Below are 23335 nucleotides of genomic sequence, written 5' to 3' on the forward strand. Positions count from 1 at the left end.
CATGTGTAGCCTGTTCTTATGTCAGCCCAGTATCACAAAAAGAGTCTATAATTGCAATGGGATTGGAAATATGCCCCAAAATAAAAATGTTAATTCAGCCTCAGGCAAAGGGCCCACCTATCTCCAGCAGTGGCCAGAAGTATTTCCCCTCAGTATTCTTCCAGCACTCAACTATTTACAGCTCCTGGGTGTTTCCAAGTGGTTTGGCCTCATGGATCTTTTCCCCCAGTGCGTATCTAATCTGTGCTTGAATCCATGTAAACTTTTTGCATCCTGTTTTCTTCAGAAAAGAGTCCCATAGGTCTACTACTTGTCATGCCAAAAACATGCTTGTTCATTTGTTTTGAATAATCTGCATGCAAACATTATTAGGGAAATGCAGTAAAAATATATGAAATAAATTAATTTATATCACTATTTCTAAAACTCTGAAAGTTCATCCCACTCTCTGGAAACTATTGTTTCCATAGTTCAATTGTTATTAAAAAGCCAGCATGTATATAAATTTTCCTTAAGCAACAGCCCAACAACAAACAGAAGAATTATTTTCAGAATTTTTTTTCAGGCAAAGATTACTGTGTGAGAAGATTACACTACATACTTAATAAATTATTAAAACAAAAATTAGAAACAGAATAGTAAAACAATAGCTCAGCAACTGGTCTTGCCCTTTACAGTCAGGGAATTAATTTTGCTGGAAAAAATTTACTCCATAATCCAGGAATATACTGTCTTAAACTTGATGATAAACCAACAAGCAATTGTACACCACACACTAAAATTAAATGACAGCTTTAATGGTACTAGGGAGAATGAAACATATTGCTAAGGCTATAATCTTTTTCATGACAACACTAGAAGACAAAAACAAGTGAATATGCATAAATTTCTATTTATTTTTATACTCGTAATGTCACGTAATAGTTTATCTGCTCTTTAAAAAAGCTGCTACTTTTCAGATAGAGCATTTCCAGCAAGTAAAGACAACCATAAAACACAACTATCATGAACTTTCTTACACCTATATCTAAACATGTAAATGGCTCTCAAATTGTGCTCCAACTGTCAAGAAGCTAGTAAGGGAATTTAGTTCCTTCCAGTCCTGCTAGTAACTACGTCCTTGGTCTCAAGCACATATTCCACTTTTCTACCCCATTTGTAAAATATTGTGCTTTGTCCTAAGAACACTGAAATGCTTTGAATGTCTTGTTCAGCTATGCACTTAGAAGTATGCTTAACTTTACGCATAAACATAATTGTGATGATTTTGTCTTAAACAGGTTTTTGTGAAAAAGCATGCACATTGGACGGATGGTATAGCGATGAATATTTTCACTTGCAACTTGGCTGTCTAGTACATTACTTTTCATTGATGGGGAAAAATTTATTTCTGAAGCACAGAGTACCCCCTTAAACTACCATTAATGGTTAATAGAAACATGGCCTGAAATAATTTTTGGCACTGAATAGTTTATACCATTGTTTTCACTTTCTTCAACTTTTTGTGTATTTTCAGTTTTTAAAATAACAGATTGTTGCTGACGAGAACATCTAGATACAATTAAATTTCCGTCTAGGGCATACAGATGATCCAACTGTCAAAAAATGGACCTATAGTCATTTTGTCATGCCTATGTACTTAGGATATGGTGTTGCACATGCAGCATATATATCTGGGCATTGAATCTTGCTGAAACTTCTAGCTGTCCTAAAAATGATAAAAGAAGGGGGGGGTTGGTTGATTCTATTCATTTTACAAATTACTATTGAAACAGTAGTTGATGCTTAAAGTCACTTCATATAATTACCGATTCTGTAATTGGGCAAACCCACATTTATGCTCCAGAAGAAAACCTTTTGACTTTTCCAGACAAAATGGACATACAGTGACTCAAATGGGAAAAAAAAATCAAGCACTGTTTTTTACAGAAGTGAACAACAGCATCTCCCATGAGCTGCCTGGCTGCTGGAGCAGCAGGTGTTCTCAGCACAGCACTGCTGGAAATCAGGCCCCAAATGCCTGATCAGTAGAAAATAGCCCAGATCACTTCTGTTCTCTGCAGCAGCAGCGATGGGAAGGTCTCCTCATGGCCACCAGCTGCCAAACTTTGCCTGGTGTTAATAATGAGAGATGTTCCCTTTCCCCCTGCCTGCACGGACAGCCTGCGATGGGACACACCAGCCTTGTTCCACATCTCTGCTCTGCTCAGCTCTCCCGACCTGCTACAGCACACAAAAAACAAATGCATCTGAGCAGCAATGGAAATAATATTTTCCTATTCCATATACATTGTGGAACATTCAGAAGCTTAGTTAATGGATAACACAAACACCTCTGACATCCCCATGTGAAAGACACTGAGGAAGCCAAAAGCACTTTTCTTTTTTTTTTTTTAATTTTTCAATTGGTTGAAAATATCCACTGTGAAGAAAAGACTAAGGAACGCTTCTAAACATTTTATAAGCAGGTGTATTCACAGTAAGTAACGAGGTGTCTGGCTTCCACTGGAAACCAAGTATCTCACACGCTTGACTTTTCTGGACTATTTAAAATGACAAGAACCTTTTTCAGTCAAAAATGCTCCCTTTCCACCCATGAACACAGTGCATGACACAGAGTGAGTAAACTAAGTCAGTGGGCCTGGGAGCTCTCTAAGATCCCCCACAGAGGTTCACATTTCCTCAGGCCTCCCCAGTGCCCACGCGCAGGGGCTGGTGGGGGCCAAGGAGCCTCCTGGCCGAGCCCTGGTCCAAACAGTCCAAGAACCACAACATTTAGGAGCACCATAACACGTATCCACTGCTAAGCCCACACACAAGTAGTACATTGCCATTTACATATTTACATTTGCCACAGTACAAATGCCATTTTCATCATAAGTGTCTGAAGATACCTCCACCAGAAAAAAAGGATGTTATCAACAAACTGAGAATTTCCATTTTCTATCTTGCGTTACATCTTTCATTTAAACTGATAATTCAAACCATGGACATGTTTATTGCACAGGTGCCATTTATTCACCTTTAGGTTAGAAGCATTCCCAGTTATAATAATTATCTCTAATGATACAAAATTAGGTTCTCATCATTTTCTTACAGCTGATTACTCCTCTAAAGCCAGCCTGATGGTTAGGCAATAGCGTACTCTGCTATCTAGATGCAAGTTACAGCTGAGTATGTGATTTACTGCATATACATTACATTTCTCACATACTACTTTTAAGTCAGCCTGAAAAAGAATTGTTGAAGTAGATGATTATATGTTTACAGGAGAAAAACTGTGAAAAGTTCATTACCTAAACATGGTTTTATGTCATCAGATCAATGACATATCATCTGTTATACCACACAAACTGATAAGCAGTTTCTGAAATATTTACCGTGAAGTCAATTAAACTTATATATTCAAGGACAACTAGAAGGGACATGGTTAACAAATATTTTATTCAATATATCTAAAGTTTAAATGGGTGCTGTTAAATAACTAGAGAAATGTTTGCCACAGAACATAGCAAAATGTTATGGCTGCTCCCCTAGGTTTTGTGTTCAGCAGTTCACATTGTACTTAAAGCTCAGCTTCAGAGTTCTGAACATTTGTGATGGATGTACATTTGTCCTATTTCCAGCCCCTGTTCCTAGAACAACTTTGAAAGTTCAAGCAAAATAGCTGCAGCAAGACAAAATGGAGGAAAGAAAAATTTCACACATTCTACTCCCGCATGTACCTATGCATCATCTTCCATTTATCTTTCTTGCACTGCAAAGCCAGCCTGGTCTATTTGTCTACCTCCTGTTAATGAATTATAAATATACTTGATAATTAAAATTTGGTATTTACAATGCTGGCTATGCAATGGCACGATGTGCAATGCAAAGCTGTCGCTCTGTGTTAAAAGTAAGGTACACAGCTCTCCAGGTCTTCTGGCAGCATTTCAAGAAGTCTTGCTAGAAACACTTAGCAGACATGCTCTTATAACACAACCACAGAGTATTAACCCTAAAGTGCAAATAAAAAAAAAAAAAAAGACACATAATTTCAAGGCATACAAACAAGCACTAGCTATTTTGCTTATTAAAAGGTCTGAAAGTTTCCCTCTGAAATCACCTGTTTTTATAGTCACTTATATTCACCTTGGTGGTTGCAATTGAGCTTTTAATGACAGTACTCTCTGCAGTAAGCTTGAGGCTGATGACCAGAGTTGATAGGCTCCCACTCCTATGGAAGAACAGGTGATGTCCTCTGCAGCCCCACTGCCCAGAGCCCTCCCCTGCCAGGACACGGGCAGGCAGTCACCAGGAGCTTCTTGCCCGGATCCCAGCCCCTGCAGCACCCAGGCAGTGGGCGTTCCTCCGCACAGGCAGCAACCGGCTTAATGCAGGTTTTCTACAATATTCTCGAGTAGCTGCAGCCTCCTGTGGCTTCAGTACAATCCTACCAGTTTAACCCTGTCCCCAGGGGTGTGTGGGAGCGCTGCCATGTCTTGGGGTGGTGGGGAAGCAGCAGCAGCTCCTCCACAGGTCATTAATGGCCTGTAAAACAGCATTATTCCAACACAACACCCACCCTGGTGTTCCTCGCTGAAATGGAAAGTACCAGCTTTGCTCATGTCCACCCACTTTGGAGTTGTTTTTTTTTTTTTTTTTAAGTTTTTCACAGGAGATTCTTGGGTTTTGGTTTGGAACCTGAGATAAACCAACATAAAATAAAAAAAAAATCCCAACAACAAAGCAAAGCTATAATCCCAAGCATTTATAAAAGCCATTCATCTTGCTCACACCTGATCACACCACTAAACTCTTCTTACAAAGACATGAATGCTAGAAGGACACTAATTTAAAGACATTTTCTGTCCCCACTACAGAAGGGCTTTCCTTTAGGTCACAGTTTGTCTATTTGACTAAACATTGCCTTAATCACAAATTAAAACAAAAGCCATTGACTACAGCAGCCTTTCCCCTTACAAGAAAGCTCTTCGGTGTCATAGGTTCACACCAAAGCTAGTTTCCTAGTCCTTAAGATAAAAATACTTTCACACTGTTTCAGTGAAGACATGAACTCAGCCTGAGGAAATGCTCTCCCAAAGAACAAGTGCAGAAGAAACTTAGTTTTCATTTCCCACCCCTTGCCAGGAAATACTGTATCATCTCCTTGCCCACTTGTGCTCCACGCCCCTCTCCCCATTGCCAGGTACTGGAAGACATCACATTTCCAACAGATGTTCATAGGAACATAGTAAACACAGATAGCAGTTATGACCAAAAAATACATATGTAAAAATCATCCCTGCTATCAATTCTGACTAAACAGGGCTGTTGGCAGGTTCCCTTCATACAGCTTGGTGTATGTGATGGCCCAAGAGGGAAGAGAGAAGGCAGGACAACACCAGACTCGGTGGTTTACTAAGACTTGACTCCACTCGTTCCCATTCCCATTTTTGCAGGATGCCCTCATTACTGCTGAGACTCAAGAGATCTGCTGTAACCTCTCGAAATGAAGAGCACGCTCTGGGCAATACTGAGGACAATGACAGAGCAGTGACAGGGGTGGGACAAACTGCTGAAGATCGCTGACATCCTGTGAGGATGTGGAGTGGCACAAAGAAGATGCTAGACACCTCTACAGTGAATGTGCACATCCCCAAACAGCAGAAAACAATAATTACATGGAAAGATATAATTGGAGCACCTCGAATATAGTTAAATACACTCATTGCTGCTCTGGGCCCAATTTCACTTTGGTTTTAAATCTCTGCAAATTTTGAAAAACGTGTAAAGTCTCTGAAACATCTCTGGCATCCACACCCTGTGAGGAACAGCAAAGCACTGAGTCAAAGCTCTGCCCCGGGAATTTCCAGCTGCTCGTTTATTTTTTGTTCTCACACTCAGTGCTCTCAATAAGCAACAGGACAAATATTATTACAGAGTTATTATTTCTGTCATAAATTTTAAAAACTACCTAAATGAATAACTTGAAGTCAAAGTCCTTCAGGGACTGTCATAAATCCAAAAGCTGTCTGAGTGCTAGATTTAGTATTTCAATCATTGAATTAGCTGAAAGAAGTATAAAAATCCATATACAGAAGAACAGCTCTCTCTTAGCTACACACATTTACATGGACTTCTGGGAAACAGTTTCAACCAGAAATGAACAACTTGGTCCAAGTAAATTAACTCCCATACATGCTTCCAGTGGAGTACAGAGATCTACCCTGTCACGATGTGTGATGATGCATCAGTCTCCTAACACCTTTTCCTGGAAAGCATCTCCTAAATGTTTACAGTTGTCAACGCAAAACAAAAATAGAGAGTTTTAAAGGTACTTAAGTGTTTTGTAAAGCTTTCTCTACACACACACGGAAGAAAACAAATAAGATGATTTTGCATGTGTCTGTCTCTACAGCTCAACCTAAGATACCATCCCAAAAGCCTCAGTGACCTGTCCCTATCATCCCTCATGTCCTTTCTTGGTGACAAACACTGTCAACCGAAGGGCATAATCCAGGCTGCCCTCCATAGAGATCTACTCTGGGTTACAACTGGCTGTACAGGGAGACAGAATTGTGGCAAACCTTGGATTTTAGAAAGTCTGAGCTATTATTTGCCGTCTTGAAGTCATGCGTCAGGATAGACATATTAATTGAGGTGACAAGCAGAGCTTTTTCAGGCACCCATGCCACAGATGCAGGGAGATAGTCTGCTGTGTTCCTGTGTCCTGACAGGTTTTGGATGCTTCCATCTCTGTTTGGACCTACTGAGAGAGGTGAGAAAAAGGGGTAGGCTAGGCTACCACTAAAAGCTGGAGTTGTTCTGTATTCTTAAAGTGGAAAGTTACAGGGTGCACTACCAAAAAAAAAAAAAAAAAAAAAAATTAGGATTTTAAAGCACTTTGCTATTTTTGTCTCTGTGAAAAAACTGTGGCACTAGCTTATTATGGTAACACATCCTTAAGGAACTTATCATCATCACAGCACTAACAATAGGTACGACATTTTGAAAGACTGATGCTGAACTTCATAATTTTAATTAAGTGTGGAACGCTTTTTTGGGCCAGGAAAAGGCCCCAATGGATTTTATTTCAGGAGACAGAAACTGCTAACTTACTGTACCAATAATCCAACAGTTTGCAAACAACATTTTCACAGGCAGGACCAGATAGGAAGGTGGTGCGTTATCTTAATGCACATCTTAAGAAACCAACAGGCTTAAAGATACACCCATGTGTTACATTTTTGGTTGCACACATTTAATTCTCATTAATGCTTCTAGGATCTCCATGATGTATAGTCAAGAAAGGAAAATGCCTCCTGTAAGCATGCTTCTTGTGAACTGCAGAGACTTTAGCCTTTAATGCTCTCCTGTCCCTTTTAGCCACAAACAGAAAAAAAAAAACCCTGCTTCATGCTACTGATTCCCCTCATTCACGTTCTGTTTCATGACTTTATTTGTGTAGCCAGTTGCTCACAGATGTGAATAGGAAGGTGGCAGTACAGCCCTGCTTGACCATACCAAAGATAAGGGAGCACGAAGCTGAGGCCATGGAGTGCAGTTTATGGAGGTGATGCTGCTGGCAAGGGATATCCATACCTTTTCACAGGGGTAATGTTATGCTGGATCTCATTTTAATCTCACAGACACTATGTAAGTGCAAGGAACTGCAATAATTATTATTATCCTATTACTGTAATTGCTCAAAGGATTTTCTGCTACTCTCCCATTTAGCATGGTATGTGAAAGGCTGACAATGAAAATGTGGTATGAAGGTATGAAGCTCTGGTGTATGCCAGTTGTACTGAAGTGCAGAAGATTCCCATCATAAATAGCAACTGAATGATGGGCTTTCTGGGGCTTTCATCTGGAAATAAAAATACAGGAGTCCTTCAACATCTGTCAGAGAACCAGAGAAGAATGGAGGAAAGCAATCCGATTCATCTGTATAAACTGTCTTTTGTGCTACAACACCACCACTCCCTCCTTCCTTTCACTCCCATAAATATTAAAGTATTGACCACAATGGAGTTTAAGGCAGGTTGGGGGGAGTAAGACAGATACAGAAACAGGCACAGTTTATCTGAGGTTGTATAAGGAGGTAATCTCTTTTCTGTTCGTAACCAAGAAACAAATGTTCTATGCTCTGTCCCTTCTTTTCCTTTCCCTGCAGCGGTTAAGCTGATGGTTATTTGTAATCAATACATAACAGAGCTAAGACCATGTGTCAAACCCAGAAGCCACAGTAGCCTGTCCCCAGGAGTGGGGCAGGAGGGGCACAAGTGACTCAGCCCCTGGAACACTGGCTGCTGCCTCCAGCACAGCTGCACTTCTCCAGAGGTGCGGAGCTCAGGAAGCACCGTGCCCACTGGTCCCACTGGTGGTGCTTCTGGTAGACTGTTCCCATGTCACTGTGAAAACCCCAGGCACTTCACAGTAAACAGCAGGGAGGGAGAGGAGGATGGCAGATTGAAGAGAACAGAATTTTCTCTCTGTCTCCTTGAGCAGTATTTCTTAGTCTTATGCTCTTCCATGTCTATTAACTCCTACTGTACTCCACCGGAAGCATGGGCCAGTCATTACTTCCCCATCTGTACTAAGTTTTCAGCTTAGCACAACCACACGTCCACCTTAAAGTTTTTCAGAGTCAGGTCAGGTCACACCAGCTAGAATGTGGAATTCGCAAGCACCAGCCACACCTCCCTGCTCTATCTTCAGAAGCAGAGAATTCCCCATGCAGCGAGCAGTGCTGCCAGTCAGTCCCTCCTTCCCCATCAGAAACGTCCTTCCCCAACACTGAACAATGCTGTTTCATAAATACACAGCTCCTGCTGTATCTTGAACTCCTTCTCCCACCCAGCTGAGGCTGAATGGAGGGCAAACAGCAGCTTCAGGTGCAAAATCTTGAACTCGTTCAACTCCTTACACCAGGCAACCTGTCACTTCTGAGTCTCCAAATGTCCACAAAGAAGCAGGGGAACCCACCACCTGCCTGGGCTCCAAATCATCGCACACAACACCTGGCCAAACCTTGCCGGTTACACACTGCACACACGCATCTGTATTACCTGTGCCTGTTATTTTTCTGAGTTAGTTATCTGAAAGTACCTTGCCATTTTCCAGCTGATTTTAATACTGTATTATAAATAATTTAAGCAAACCATTTAATGGATGGCATGGTAGTAAACAGGATGCTGCAAGTACAGCTATTAGTATGCCATAATTAATTGCTGTGGTCTCATGTTACTATTTCCCCCTGTTTGAATGATCTATGGTACAGGGACGTAAAAGGTTTGTCCCTTTTTTCCTCTTTCCTTATACATTTGCTATTCAGAGTAGCACAACAGATCATCAAAGACAGCTATGGGAGCACTTCTTGTATTCCTTTATTCAGGCTTTTGCTTTCTGCAAATATTCTTGTGCATTAAATCTCATTCATCATCATGTTTGTGTTCGGGCTGCCATCTCCTCTGACACGCAAAGCAGATGAAACCAGGGACTTCCAAAGCTAAATTCATAACTCTTGGTCTCTTAAGCTAACAGCCCAAACCCTCCAGGTGAAAGTGGTAATAGATTCACATCCTCTGTGGCTCACAGAAAGTGAAATATGTGTAACATACATGACCACTAAGTTTTATTTGTAGGTAAACAAGTCTGTGAATACAAATAACGGGGATTAGTACACATTTGGTAGCAAAAACATACTCAGTGGTCTTTGAACATATTTCCCAAGCTTATATTACTATTGCTTTGAGCCATACTCCCTGCTGTGGGCTTAGGAGATGTTTTTTCATAAGAGAGAGAAAAAAACCCACCATTTGTGTCCAGTGGAAGTGTGTCTTGAAGTGAACCTGAAAAAGGCCCCAGCAAGTCCTCACATGTCTTGCCATGACATAAGCCTTGCTACCAAGGGTGTCCCACACTGTCCCTCTGCACAGGCAAAACACAGTGACAACCAGCCAGAACAAACCTCAGGGGGCTCTGGGAGCTGCACAACTGTGCCCACTGGATGCAAATCATGCTGATTATGGTATCTCTCTGAATTAAAGACCAACAACAAACCCCGCAGGCAATTTTGTTTCTGCTTGCCTGTTCTGTATGAATCCTGCATTCCACACAGATAGAGACGGTGAATAGATTGTCCAAATGATGTGCTGATGACATGACAACTTACCTGTGATTCTTTCAGTCTTTAATTCAACACTGGACTTATATGGAAAAAGTAGGTACCCAACCAGAAAAGAATTATGGGTTTGATAAAGAAATTAACTGAGGCTGGCTGACTAGCATCTTGTTGGTCAGACTGGGTGATCAAAATAGCCCCATCTAGCCTTAAAACACAATAATGTGTGAACACCATTACACGCTATCCACTCTCCCATTTATTTTTGTGACCTTCTTCACTTTTTATTCTTCGAAGCACTGATGCTTGTAGCTATCAGACAATATTTCATCCCCCCGACTACTTTCACATCTTTTCTGCATCATCTGTAAAGACTTGTAACTTGGATCACTTCCATATGGCACTACTCCTGACCTGCCAGCCGCACACTTTTATGGCACATATGTGATCCTGCAACAGATGCAGATGTATGTCCTCCCAATACGTCCTTGGACAGTTGCTTATGCCTCCAGACAGCAACTCCAATTCTTATCTATATAGTAATGTATCACTTAAAGTATTACCCCATTGCTTTTACCACCCAAGAGAAGCACTGAAAAAGGATGACAATTTAAAAAAAAGGATCCAAGAAAGAAAACCCCCTGACCAGCTCTCAACTGGAAGTCGTGCAAACAGCTAGATAGAAAGACAGTGCTAGCAGGGTGTGCAAACAGCCCTAAGGGCCAGCTTCTTACCTGGCTTGTGCTCTCTACTTGCAATAGAAGCAAGAAGAACTCCTGAGTTAGTCAAGAGCATGTGACTATTGATTTTCAAAGGAAATTACCCTCCCAGCTGCAGTGGTTTTGAAAAGTCTATTCTTAAATGCTGTTGTCAGTTTAAACGGATGGAAATGACCAAGGCTGGATGCCTTTATGAGCAAGCATCTCCAGGACAGATCCACACAGAAAACCTGGAGAAAACCATTGAGGTCCTACATGACTCTGCAGAGACAGTGAGTCTGTAAAGTCTTGCTACTTTTTGTTTTTTTACACTAATCATTTTACCCACTGAGGATACAGATCTGATCCTGACAATGAAAAAAAAAAAAAGACACATGGTATCAGTGAAATCTTTAAAAAAGGAAACTGAGCATAACACATGACCGTGAAAGAAATTAACAAAATGAGAATATTTTGTACAATAATTCCTAATTGTTTTGTATACTAATTTCTAAAATCAACATATGCGTCAGCTTTTGCACCACAATGGGAAAATGTAAATTCCATATCCATTTAGAAATGGGTTTGAAAACTGAGGTAAAGCAAGCATAAAAGTCCCAATCTTTTCAGCAATTAACTCTCACTACCTGTGAACTTTCCTAAAGCACCGATTTGACTGATATTCATTAGGCATACCTTGATAGTATGAAATGGTGATGCATAAATAAAAATGAAGTTCAAATTTTAGGGGTTTTAGAGAATACTACGCAAATACACCATAAAAGCAACTGGAAGAGCGTTCATGCAGAAATGGCACAGCATCCACCCTACAGAGGGTCTGCAAATGAGAAATAGAGGAATTGTTATAAATAGTCAAAAGCTGATATAATTTATTATCGGTCCGCAAAATGTTTTTAAAGCCTTTCCCTGCAAAGAACCTAATAAATGAGCTGGTGAAAAGTCTAAGTGCTTATTGTTTTTCTTGTGTTCTATTTGTATTTAGAGAAAAAAAATCTGCAATCTCACTCATGTTGTCCACGACTTCAGAATATAGAAAGGTACTGCACAAGACTGCATTTTTCAGGAGCAATGGTTGTCTATAAACACAACATCAAAATAGCCTGTGGAACAAGAAAGCAGTAGCCCAAATGATATTGTTTTAAAACAGGCAATTATGTACCAGGGATCCAATTTCTAATAATATATTAAAAAAAATAATAATAATTTAATACTTTTCAAAAACCAAGCTATGAGATGAAAGAATTAAAATCTGTTCATCTTGCAAAAAAAGCTGATTCCTACTATTCCTTCATTGCAATGGGTTCCACTCTGCGATTCCTGCTCAGGTAGAGCCCCTATTTAAGTCACAGACAGCTCTGTCTGGGGAAAGAACTGCAGGAAAAGGGTCAATATTTGAACTGAAATTTGTTAATGTTAGCATAGCTGCCCAAAACCCAGCAAGAACTGTAGCTTGTTAATAAGTATCCGGGTATTCTCTCTTGAGTCCAACCTAAGGCTCATCTATAATCAGCTTCTGAGGAACCTGGTGAAGAACCAGGATGGGCTGGGTCCTTACAGCACATTGTCACGACTAAGGTGATGGGCATGTGACACTCTGGTTCCATCTTCTTACCACAAGGAACCAGAAACCCAACAAACAGCTGCAATTATTTGAGCAAGTCAGGCAGACACTTCATCAGTACCAAGGGAAAAAGAACAGGGGAGAAATAGAGTCCTCGCAAGGAAGTAACACTACTGAGCAAAACAGTCAGCCCACGTTACCACACAGATAAGGAGAAATTTTCCCAACTGCTCAATAGTAGGCAGTTCCCACTGGGAAGGCAGGTGCTGCTGAGTACTCTAGAAAACACTAGAACATACCTGAGTGCCAAAATGTAAGACAGCCTCTCTGTCTGAACTTGGGTGCCTGAAAACAGACATTGCTCATATAGGATTTTTAACAGTACTCAACCCACAATTGCATTGACAAACAACTGAATCTACACCAGCATTGCTAAAAGCCAAATATTTTTAAATTTAAAAAAAAAAATAAATAAATAAAAAAGAAATATATATATATGTAAGACCCCAAACCTGATGGAGGAAGATAACAAAACTTCTAAGAAAACAATTAAAAGTAAAGCAATACCAAATTTCCAAACAAGATGATGTGATCAGGTACTCTCGAGTAACTTTATTTTCCCAGATTCAGAAGAGCAATTCTTCATTTTCACATGAATAAATTGCTTAGTTTGACTTTGTGTTCCAACACATACCTTCAGTATAGGTACGCCTACCTAAGTTGCAGGAGCAGACTTTGTGTTGTACTAGGCCAAAATCGTTGCCTCAAGCCAACTACCCAGAGGAATGGAAAGCCAGAGAGGAAGTCAATTTTTCTTTTTAATTACATTGGAGCAATCATATAGAGCTCCTCACTTTTGCACTAGCACAAATTCCATCCCCTTTTAATCAGTCATATATTAAGGAATAAGAACTATGAGAAAAGATCGTTTATTCCAACACATTTAAATCCAAAGAACTTCACCTTCTCACAATCTGCATTTGCACAATTCATAGCAGGATCTAAAATGGTTAAGAAATCAAAGCAGACGGCTTCCTCTCTCATGAACAAGCAAGTCTCAAAACAATCAAGATCTAAAAATGAAATGCATGAGCTATTTTGACTAGCATACAAACTTAGATTACAATGATAAAGCTGAATTTAATCAATTTAATTTACTTGTTAAAGTGCTTTGTCCTACACAAGAAGTACTGCACTGCATTGGTTTCTGCAGGAGGAATGAAGGAACACAATCTTTGTTATTAATCCTCTGAAATTAAGATGAAATTATTTCTGTAGCCTATAATAAACCTTTTGAGTTCACAGTTTCAGACAGTCCAGTAACATGCTAGGACAAAAGTCTTATTTCATGCCAGGGAAATGCATGTTCTGAATTTTCACTGAAGAAATCTGACTATATGTCAGCAAAGGCTCATCGTTTATTTTCCCAACAATAACCTTGAAAATTAAATCCAGACTCTGATGGATTGGAGCTATTGATGGTTGATTTTCTCTCTGCTGTACAGCTATTTGAGAAGGATCACATTCAGAGCTGTGTAACTCTGAACATGGACCTTCTTATATCTTAAAAATACACAGAATCCTTCTTATGGCAAATGACCCCAAGTACACGTATATTCTTTGATTCCATCAGCAAGTGCTAAGAACAGAAATTTTAAGAAAAATAGTTTTCAACAATTGAAGTCTAGCTTCGGATAAACTCCATGTATTAAAGCAAAACACTCACCTAAAATGGGTTTTTGTAATCGATCCTATTTTAGAAGGGTGCAATTAAATCCAGTTCAATTTTTCTAGCCAACTGGCACAGTATTTGCTTTTGCAGTTCAAACCTGACTGTATGGTACACCTTTATGGTAACTCTCAATATACTCCAAACTGCATCCTTGGGAATACTGTACCGCTCTTAATAGCAAAACACTATTCAGCAGTATGAAACCTCACTTTCTAAATAAAGAACACTATGGTTTTAAATGACACTGATTATTAAACTAAGGTTACACTCCTATTGCTAAATTGAGTTGTAATTATGAAGAAGAATAATAACTAAATTTAATGAAAATCCCATTATGATGCAGCTTAGCAAATCAAAGCTGAAACTGCCATAAGTAAAATGACACACAGACACAATATAAAGGCAATACTACATTCGAGTCTATTTCCTCAGCTTTTGGGATGTCTCGGCAGAAAATTTAACTCCAAAATGACACCGCCTCCCCCCCCTCAGTAGCAAGCACAAGCCAGAGACAGACCCACCAAGAGGGCAGGGTGATGGGGGAGGTTGTCCCCAGTTCTCAGGGACTGCCTCCGACCCCAAGGGATCTCACCCAGAAACTGCATTCACACTGGTGAGGCAGAACCAAGCTCTCCAGTTTCAGGTCATCAAGCCCATGTTAGTCTGGAGGGCATGAAAGTCAAAGAGACTAACTCTTGGAAAAAGGGGAAAGTTCTCTTAACATCCAAAATTTTTAATCCAGTGGGCTTTTCTTCTTACGTGGCACAAAATCAAAGTTTTATCTTTGGGGTTTTGTATCTACTGGGATTAAAAGTTGGTAAGAACTGAATTGTGCACAAGATTAAACAAGAGGAGTGCTTGATTTACCCCAAATTGCACTTATTAGGAATATATTCATCTCATAATAAACACAAAGTCAACTAGACTCAAAGGAAACAGCTTTACTTCTAGTATGAAACACGGATGAAAGACTTGAATCGATCTCTTTTCTTCCCCATTTAGCCTAATCCTGTACAAGAACTGTAAGACTGGTTGTACATTAAGGATTTTTAAAACTTCAACAGAAAAATTCTCAACCACAAGACAAGTGCTGGAAGGCAAATAGTTCTTTGTAAAATTATAGAGCTATGTCTCAGAAGTATGCAACCAGGTTTAATGTTGACTGCATTGCTGAGATATAGTAATGTCAAATAGATGGTGCATGGAGTGGAGAAAAGTATTTACCATTCAGCTAAAACAGAATATAATACAATCCTCTCCAAAAATCAATGCATTCCTTCAACATCTGAAACCAAGCCGAAGGTAGATTTCCAATCATTAGCAAAATTTCATGCTTATAATGTGCAAACCAATTTATGCCAATAGTCAAATGTTTCAGCTCTGGTGTATTGTGTTCTGATGAGTAAGAATCTTGTACTATTCATGTTTTGCAATAATTTCAGCTCTCTCTGTCAGTAAGAGAGATTCTCTGAATAATGTATGTAATGCAAAAGAAATGAACAGAGTTTAAATAAAACACGCAAGTGGGAAGGGATAGACATAGAACTACCTCCAAACTGATACAGATCAGAACAATTTTGCAAACTTACAACAGAATCTATCTGCTTAAGCAACCTGCTTCATATGCATTCGTGATTTAGAACAAAATACTAATGTTCTGAGCCTATTTAAAGAAAGCAAAAATGTGTGAGATAACCATTAGAAGATAGATATTAAAGCAAATATATAAAATTATTCCCTTTCCAAAAGGACTCCTGGGTTAACATTTGGCTGTAAGTTTTTTATCTAATTAAAAGAAAAAAATATTCAAATTTTTCCAACGTTGCGGTGAGTTACCTGTTAATATGCCACCCATAATCCTTTGAAAAAATCTGTTTATTGTACCTAACACATGCAAGGGGCCAGGCCCTGAATCTTCACAAGTAACCTCTGCAGCAAATGGAAACAGAAATAGAGGTAACTGGTCATGTCTCAGAGCTTTACGCTTGAACTCACATGAATATTCATTTCAGTCCGGCAGCTCTAAGGCTTTTGTACTGTACATTTGGGGACGTGTGCACTGAGTAATTTCTACACAAACAGCTAGATCCAAAGCCACTGTTTCACAGCCGTTGAGCAAAGAGTTATCATTTCATATTGCCATGAAATCACTTAATTCAGAGCTGATGGTGGGGGTTCTTTAATTAGGTTAGAAAATCTCACACATCTGCGCTTTAGATGCCTCTGTCAAGCCAGCAAATTCAATCACATGGAAGCCGGTGTCCTCCAGCTATCAGACAATTGATTTTTGCAGGATTCTGCTCATATTTAGCTTAAGGGACATGTGATATGTTAATTCAGTTGTCAGTTAGTTTGCCTGCATTTCATTAGGAGAAGATTTGTTGTTTAAAAATATTATTCAGTACTAAAATGTTTTAAAATAGAATAAGCAGTTGGATTATTGGCACGAGACTGCAAAATGTGAAATACATACAAACTTGGACTAACACAAAAATGCTTGTTGATTTAAGTGGGAAATACAGACCTAAATAAGGCTATAGGATTGCACGTATTTAATACAGACAGGTACAGAATTATATGAGCACACATGCACATGAACATATACATTTACTTGGCCCCTCTTTCTCTGCTTCCCCTCATACTGTAAAGATTCATCATCTCTGAGTCATTAAACTCTTTGTAACTGAAATGGGGTTCAGTTAAAAAAAGAAAAGGACCAGGCTATGAATCACTATTTCTGTAAATGACAGTAAATATAAGGGAACAGGTTTTCCTCAGTTCAAACAACGCAAGGTAAACATAACCTAAGGTGGTTGGAATCAGAGACAAGAATCTGCTGCAAATAGCCTAACTGAAGAAAGTTTTGGGCAAACCCTTTTTGAATCTATGGTGTTAGTCTTACACAGAGAAGTGGTTCAATTTTAGGCAATTTTAAATTTATGCAAATCAGAATGAATTAACTAACGTTTGAATGGAAATACTACACAATGACCCTTAATCCAAAAATGTAACAATAGCCTTGGAAATTATTTGGTAGAACTGGATGCATAGGCAGAATCTAAAGTAATTGACTTCACCCAAAATCAGTGATTTCAATGTACAAAAATTTTAGTCCCCTCTTTCACTAAAATGAAAGTTTGAAAAAGCTACTGTGTCATTTTTCTTCATGGAATATATAATCAGTGCCTAAAAAAGTTAATATGCATTCTAATATTTTCTCAATGAACTACACCTGCACAGACCTGATTCCTTCCAGTTTCCAAGCACCATTTGAAATGTTTACTCCTTATGGAATTTGATATTGATTTTCACGCTAAACACAGCTAATAGATTGCCTAATATAGAATTCACACCTAATGGGACATCAATCTTTCCTGCATAAAATGAATGGAGCCATTTTGGCAGCTCAGTAGCTTCTCCTGTTAAATAAGGTAGCAAGGTCATCTAAAATCTGGAGTACCAAAGAATTGTATTAATAAATTTACCAATCATTCAATAAATTATATACGAGAACTGCACAGTGCTTTGTATGTTTACATATTAAAAAGTGCCACAGAGATGGCTGTGAGAAAGTGGAGAGAAACATAGTACTTATTTTAAGGCAGGATGAACAGTAAGACCTTCTCCAGTATGTTTCTATTTTAAACTCACTCAGCAATGTTGCTTAGGGCATCTACTTCCAGAGGCAATTCACTCTTGAACGAAGAGGAGGGATTTGAAAACTTAAAGGCCACAAAGGAAAACCTACAGAATCCTGAAACACTGACATCAAAGTAGTAATGCTACTACAGTCTTGAGCTTTGCCAAACTATATCCCACTGTCTTACATAATAACATGAATCCCTTCTTATAAGCCAGACATACATAAATAATAGAAATAATGCTTTGCCACTTTCAGAGATTAAGCAGTATCCAGCATATTTTAACCAAGGCTAAAGACCCTGAGGTGATTTAAATGTGGGAAGTTTAGCTAATTATACTCTGCCTTAAAAAAAAAAAAAAAAAAAAGTAACTATTACCTCATTCCTCATTTGGTAAGGACATTTCTTTTTCTGTTTTCCTCTCATGGTGTATGTGCATCTGTGTGTGTGCGCGCGTGTGTGTGTATAAAATATATAGTAGGAAGAGAATATTTGTTCCAGTTGAGGTGGTCTGTGAAATCAAGTAGATCAGATACTAACTTGATCTGGCACCAATGTATGGATGCATAGAGACATATCCACAGGATGTATGCATTGCGAGATGATAAGAGACATTTACAACCTAGAATATAAGAGCAGGACTGCCTCAAGTGACATCACCAGATCAACTGCAGCATCAACCAACTCAGATATATTATCCTGCACACCACTGCTTCCCTATCTCCTTTCCAGCCATTAGAAAAGTATTTGTAAGCACAAACATTATCATATATTTTCAAATACACACAAGGCACATCATGCACAAAGGCGAACAAGAGTAACTGGGGGGTTTATGGACTGATTGAGATATTCATAATTTTTCTTTACAACAACAAAATTCATTTCAGTAGAAACTGGGAAGCAAGAAACTACAGTAATAACACTAAAGTAAATGTCACATCAGGTTAGTCAGCAGAAGGTAGGAGAGGGGATTTTGCTCCAGTTAGAAACCAACAAGGATTGCTGCCCCTTTTGCTCTTCTGCAAAGGGTATCTATACTGAAGACAGACTTAGTGATGTATTTCCAATGCAAGACAATGATGTGGCTTCCTGTTATTTCCACTGCAATTTACTCGTAAGGTGGTCAGATCAATGCATGTTTACTTACAGGCATTTGTTACAGCGAAGCTGTTAGCTGTTTCAATGTTGTCTACATGAGGAACCAAATTAAAAGGTGCTTCAGATGCATTGGGGCTGGTGTTATGAAGAAAAATTGCTAATCGAAAAGCAGTATATTCCTGATCTGTGTTCCTGATGAAGAGACCACCTACAAAAAAACAGAAAAAAAAAAGGCAAAAAGCAAAGGAATCAGGGTGAATTATTTGCAAGCTACTTACTATCTTGTAACATCAAGCGACTCTCTGCCAAAGCTACACAGTAAGGCAAGTCCTACGACTTTAATGGATAAGGAACTAATCATATTCGTAATCACAACCGCTGCCTTTAAATCGCTGTCCTCAATCGATTTTAACCTCCCTGATGCATTCATGCTTCTTTTCTGACTTCTGAGTTTCCAGCCTTTCATACATAAATACCCAGATTTGTCATTATTACAGTGACCTTTGGAAGTGTTTAGCCTCCATCTCCCTGATACCGAACACACTGGTAAATTAGCTACTCAACAGCCTCTTAGATTAAGTGGCGGGCTGATTAAGGGGAACGATGCTTTCTGGATTAAAAAAAAAAAAAAACAAAACAAAACAAAACCAAAAAAAAAAACCCCACACACACAAAAAAACCACCCAACTCTTTGTAGGATAATCTGCACTGAACAGGAATATAATGAACTTTTCTCCTCTGCAGCCATGTGCAGGCAGGGAGCAGTTCAGCCTTATTAGCAACATCTTTACAAGTCCACGAGAAATGATGCAGTGATGGAGCTGAGCTGGAAAGAATTCAGATAGCTGTGTCCCATCCGAAACACGTCCAAAAGGAGGGAAGCAGGAAGCAACGGGAAAGGGTGAGGAAGGGGCACAGGAATACACAGAGAGACCTACAAAATCCTAAACTTTCCAACTATGAGAAGGGAAAGAAGGGCAGCGTTGTCTTCTACCCCCACCCCTGCCGGCTACCGCATCCTCCAGTGCACACAGCTCGCCATCCCTCCGCGAGCCAGGCAAAGCGGGGGTACCAGAGGGGGCTGAAGCAGACAAGGGGCATCAGCCCCGAGCCCCTTCCTCCCCTGCCGATCCTACACACCCCGAAGCTGGAACGAGTTTTTCTGAAGGCAAGGATCCTCCCTACCGCATGCGAACACACACACGGATATAGATGTATACACATACACGGAGGGATACATGCACAAACACACGCGGATTTTTCGTGAAGGCAGGGAAATGGGATGAGCGGTGGAGGAGAAATCTGCAAACTGCCTCAGAGCCTCCTTTCCAACTCACTTTGGAAAGGATTGAACCCCTGGACACACGCACGCAGCCCAATGCAGCGCTTACCTATTTGCACGCTGCTAGGAAAAGCTCCCATTGCTAGTCCCCAAAAGCCAGAAAACAACAAGACAAGCTGTCTGCAAATTATCCTCATCTTCTCTTTTGCCTCTCTGTCTTGCCTTCTCCCGCTCGCTCGCTAGATGCTGCTCAGAGAGGCATTGAGGACGATGTGGCTACAAATAAAATCAAGAATTAAAAAAAAAAAAAAAAATAGGGAAAGGGGAGAAAAAGAGGGGCTCCCTCTTTTCTTTTTCTCTTTTCTTTTTTTTTTTTTTTTTATTTTTGCTTTAGTATTCGTTTGCTCTTCCCTGCCGCTCGCACTCTGCCTCTCTCCCGCTTGCCGCTGCCGTTTCAGCAAGCCATCCCGCCGCGCCGGATTTTTCCCGCAGTCTCCATCGCCGGGGAGCGGTTTCTGTCCGGCTGCAAATGTTGCACATGCAGAAGATGGTGGTGAGTTTGGCGGCGGGGGGGAACGTCTAGTGGCGGCGCGGCGCGAGCGGACATGCGCCGTGCGCCCCCCCCGCTGCTGCCGCCGCCGCCGCCCGCACCGCCGCGGGCGTGGAGGGGCCGCGCGTGTTCCGTTCCGCGCCGCTCCGCGCCGTCCCGCGGAGCCGCCCGCGGCTTGGGGCGCGCACTGCAGGGCTGGCGGTCGCAGCCACCGCGAAAGCGACAGTGGGGTTTTTTGTTTGGCGTTTTGGTTTGGTTTTGTGTGTTGTTTTTTTTTTTTTTTTTCCTTTTCTGTTGCTGGTACAGCCGCGGGCGCGCAGTGGCGCGGAAGTTTGTGCCACGGGCGTAAGGCGAGAAGGCCAGGCAAGGTCACTGCCCCCGGGGCTTTAAGCGGAGCGGGGGATGCACGGCCGCTGCAGCCCATCGTTGCACGGCCGGGGCTGCTGTTATTAAGTATCAATTATTATTAATGAAGGTGACAGGGCGTAGCTGCGTGTGCTGAGCAGCTGCGGAGCCGGGGGACGCGGCTGGGGAGGCCCGCCCGGCCCCCCGGGCGTGCTGGGGCTGACGGACGGGGCGGGGGCTCCGCGCCCCTGCGCGCTGCGCTCCGCGCGGGAGCAGCGGGACCCTCCTCGCTGTCGGGGTCTGCGGCAGAGGCTGGAGGCGGGAAGCGCTCGGCGCTTGTGGGCACTCATGCCAAAAGGAGGGAGAGCAAATGAAAGAAAAAACTTCGTTGATCCTATGCCGCCCCCCCCTTTTTTTTTTTTTTTCTAGGTGGTAAAAATAATGGAAGTGTGGGGTCTTTTTGTGTCTAGACTCTTCCTTTTAGTGCCTTTGGATTTTTCTTTCCAAGCCTTGGAAGTACCCCAGAGCAGCTGCCAGCAGTCTGGGAATATTGCAGTTAATAATTAAAAGATATATATAATAAATGATAGGTAATGAAATCATCCAACAATAGCTGTGTGTCAGAGAAGGGAGCTTCTAGTTTTACGTGTGGCTTTGCAGAGAGATTTCTGTCAGTCACAGGGAATGATTGGAGCTCCAATAAATTAATTTTAAAATGTTAATCGGTAATATGAAAGAATATTGATTTTTACGGTGAACATTCTGGCTCTGTGTTCAAACACATACATTTGCTCCAAAACCTGAGTTTTGCCTGCTTTCACTCAGATTTTCTTTCTTAGTTTATTACTATAGACCATGTCCCCAGGCTCTTCTGTCTTGTGGTAAAAGACACCCCCTTTAATTGCTGCAGAGGGTGACAGTGATTCCTGAAGCATGATTGTGAGCCACTTACTGTCAACCACATACCCCAAAGACTAAGTAAAGAACATGGAAAACAGATATATCTATAAAAACTTATCTGCATGGGCATGTGCAGCTGTGAGTGAGTCTCTGCGTGTGTGTGTGTGTGTTACAGACAGTGTGGAGTTCCTGTAAATAAATTGTTCTTTCAGAGATTTTTTTGCAGATCAATGGCAAACAGGCTTAACTTGCATTTGAGAATATTCATTCCTTTATTTTTCAGTAAGTCTTCTGCTTCCCTTTACTTTCCCTCCATGTGTTCCTATCCTTCCTTCAAATCTGCAGGCTTGTGCCTCACATTATTCACCCATGGGTTTTTGTGACCTCTGCTTTTGCTCGTTTGTCTGTCTTTTCTTCTTACTTGCCTTGCCTACTTTGTCTCCCTAACTTCTCCCCCAAAAAATTGGTTCTTCCTTTCTTTCATCCTTTGGGATTTAACTTTTTGATTTTGTAATTCCAAGTAAAAAGTTATTAAATTGGAATAATACTATCTCTATTCCTTAATGGCTTGATGGCTTCTTACCACTAGGAACACATGAACTTGGAAACAGGTAAAATACTTAGTTACTTTGGTGACCCATACTTACATGCATTCATGCCAAACATGTGTAAAAGATTAGGATTTAAGACACATGTCCATTATACTGCCACAGCCAGTTACTGCCTACCAGCTGAGCTAAGGAATATCCTTTGGTCCTTTTCAGATATATGGTAGCATGTTAACTTTCAGAGTCCACAAGGAACTATTTTATACAATGGTCTAATCTGACCAAGAGCCTCATCTAGCAGTTCCTACGTCAAGTCTGTAATTTCTGTTGGAGTTGGAACATATATTTTAGTGAAACATCCAATCTTGATTTAAAGACTTCAAGAGACAGGAAATCCATCACTTCCCTGGGTAAGTTTTTCTGGTTGTTACCTACACTCATTTGTTAAAACATGCATTTGTCTAGCTTTGGTTTCTAATGTTGACTATCAGAGATCAACCTAGCATTCTTGTAACAGTGTCACTTGGTGTTGTTCCTGGAAATAATCCCATCCTCTCCTTGATGCTCCCCTGCTTAGACATCTCAGGATCATTTTTTCACCTATGGAAAGCAGAGGAAAAGGGAAGAAGCCACAATAGCAATTTTGTATAAAAGACACGAGGGAAAAAAAAAATAGAGTTGCAGTGTCAAAGGGGAAAAATCCCATTTGAGTAAATTTTTAGAAGTGAATGGCAGATGATAAAGTAATTGATCACAAGGTTTATCTTACAGGAAAACTGAAACAGGAAAGGTAACAGGGATGTAATCAAGATTAAGGCCTGAAGAGTGTTATAGAAAGACAAGATAAGTTT

The 23335-nt window shown here is 40.5% G+C and overlaps 1 protein-coding gene across 3 annotated transcripts in view; it reads right to left on the reverse strand.

The window, feature by feature from the left end:
- Positions 1 to 20364, reverse strand: part of GRIA4 (glutamate ionotropic receptor AMPA type subunit 4) — a gene marked incomplete at its 3' end in the record, with an annotated part of 226870 nt that extends 206506 nt beyond the window's left edge. For all 3 annotated transcript variants that reach the window (XM_082066008.1, XM_082066009.1, XM_082066010.1), the window contains exons 1-2: positions 20251 to 20364; positions 18909 to 19067 (exon numbers count right to left, since the gene is read on the reverse strand). In XM_082066008.1, coding sequence (XP_081922134.1) covers positions 18909 to 19067; positions 20251 to 20338 — 247 coding nt within the window. In that variant the 5' untranslated portion in view covers positions 20339 to 20364. The remainder of the gene's footprint in view (positions 1 to 18908; positions 19068 to 20250) is intronic.
- Positions 20365 to 23335: the final 2971 nt, after the last annotated feature.

This window comes from Streptopelia decaocto (assembly GCF_964273445.1).
Source record: "Streptopelia decaocto genome assembly, chromosome: 1".
NCBI classification, from domain to species: Eukaryota; Metazoa; Chordata; class Aves; order Columbiformes; family Columbidae; genus Streptopelia; species Streptopelia decaocto.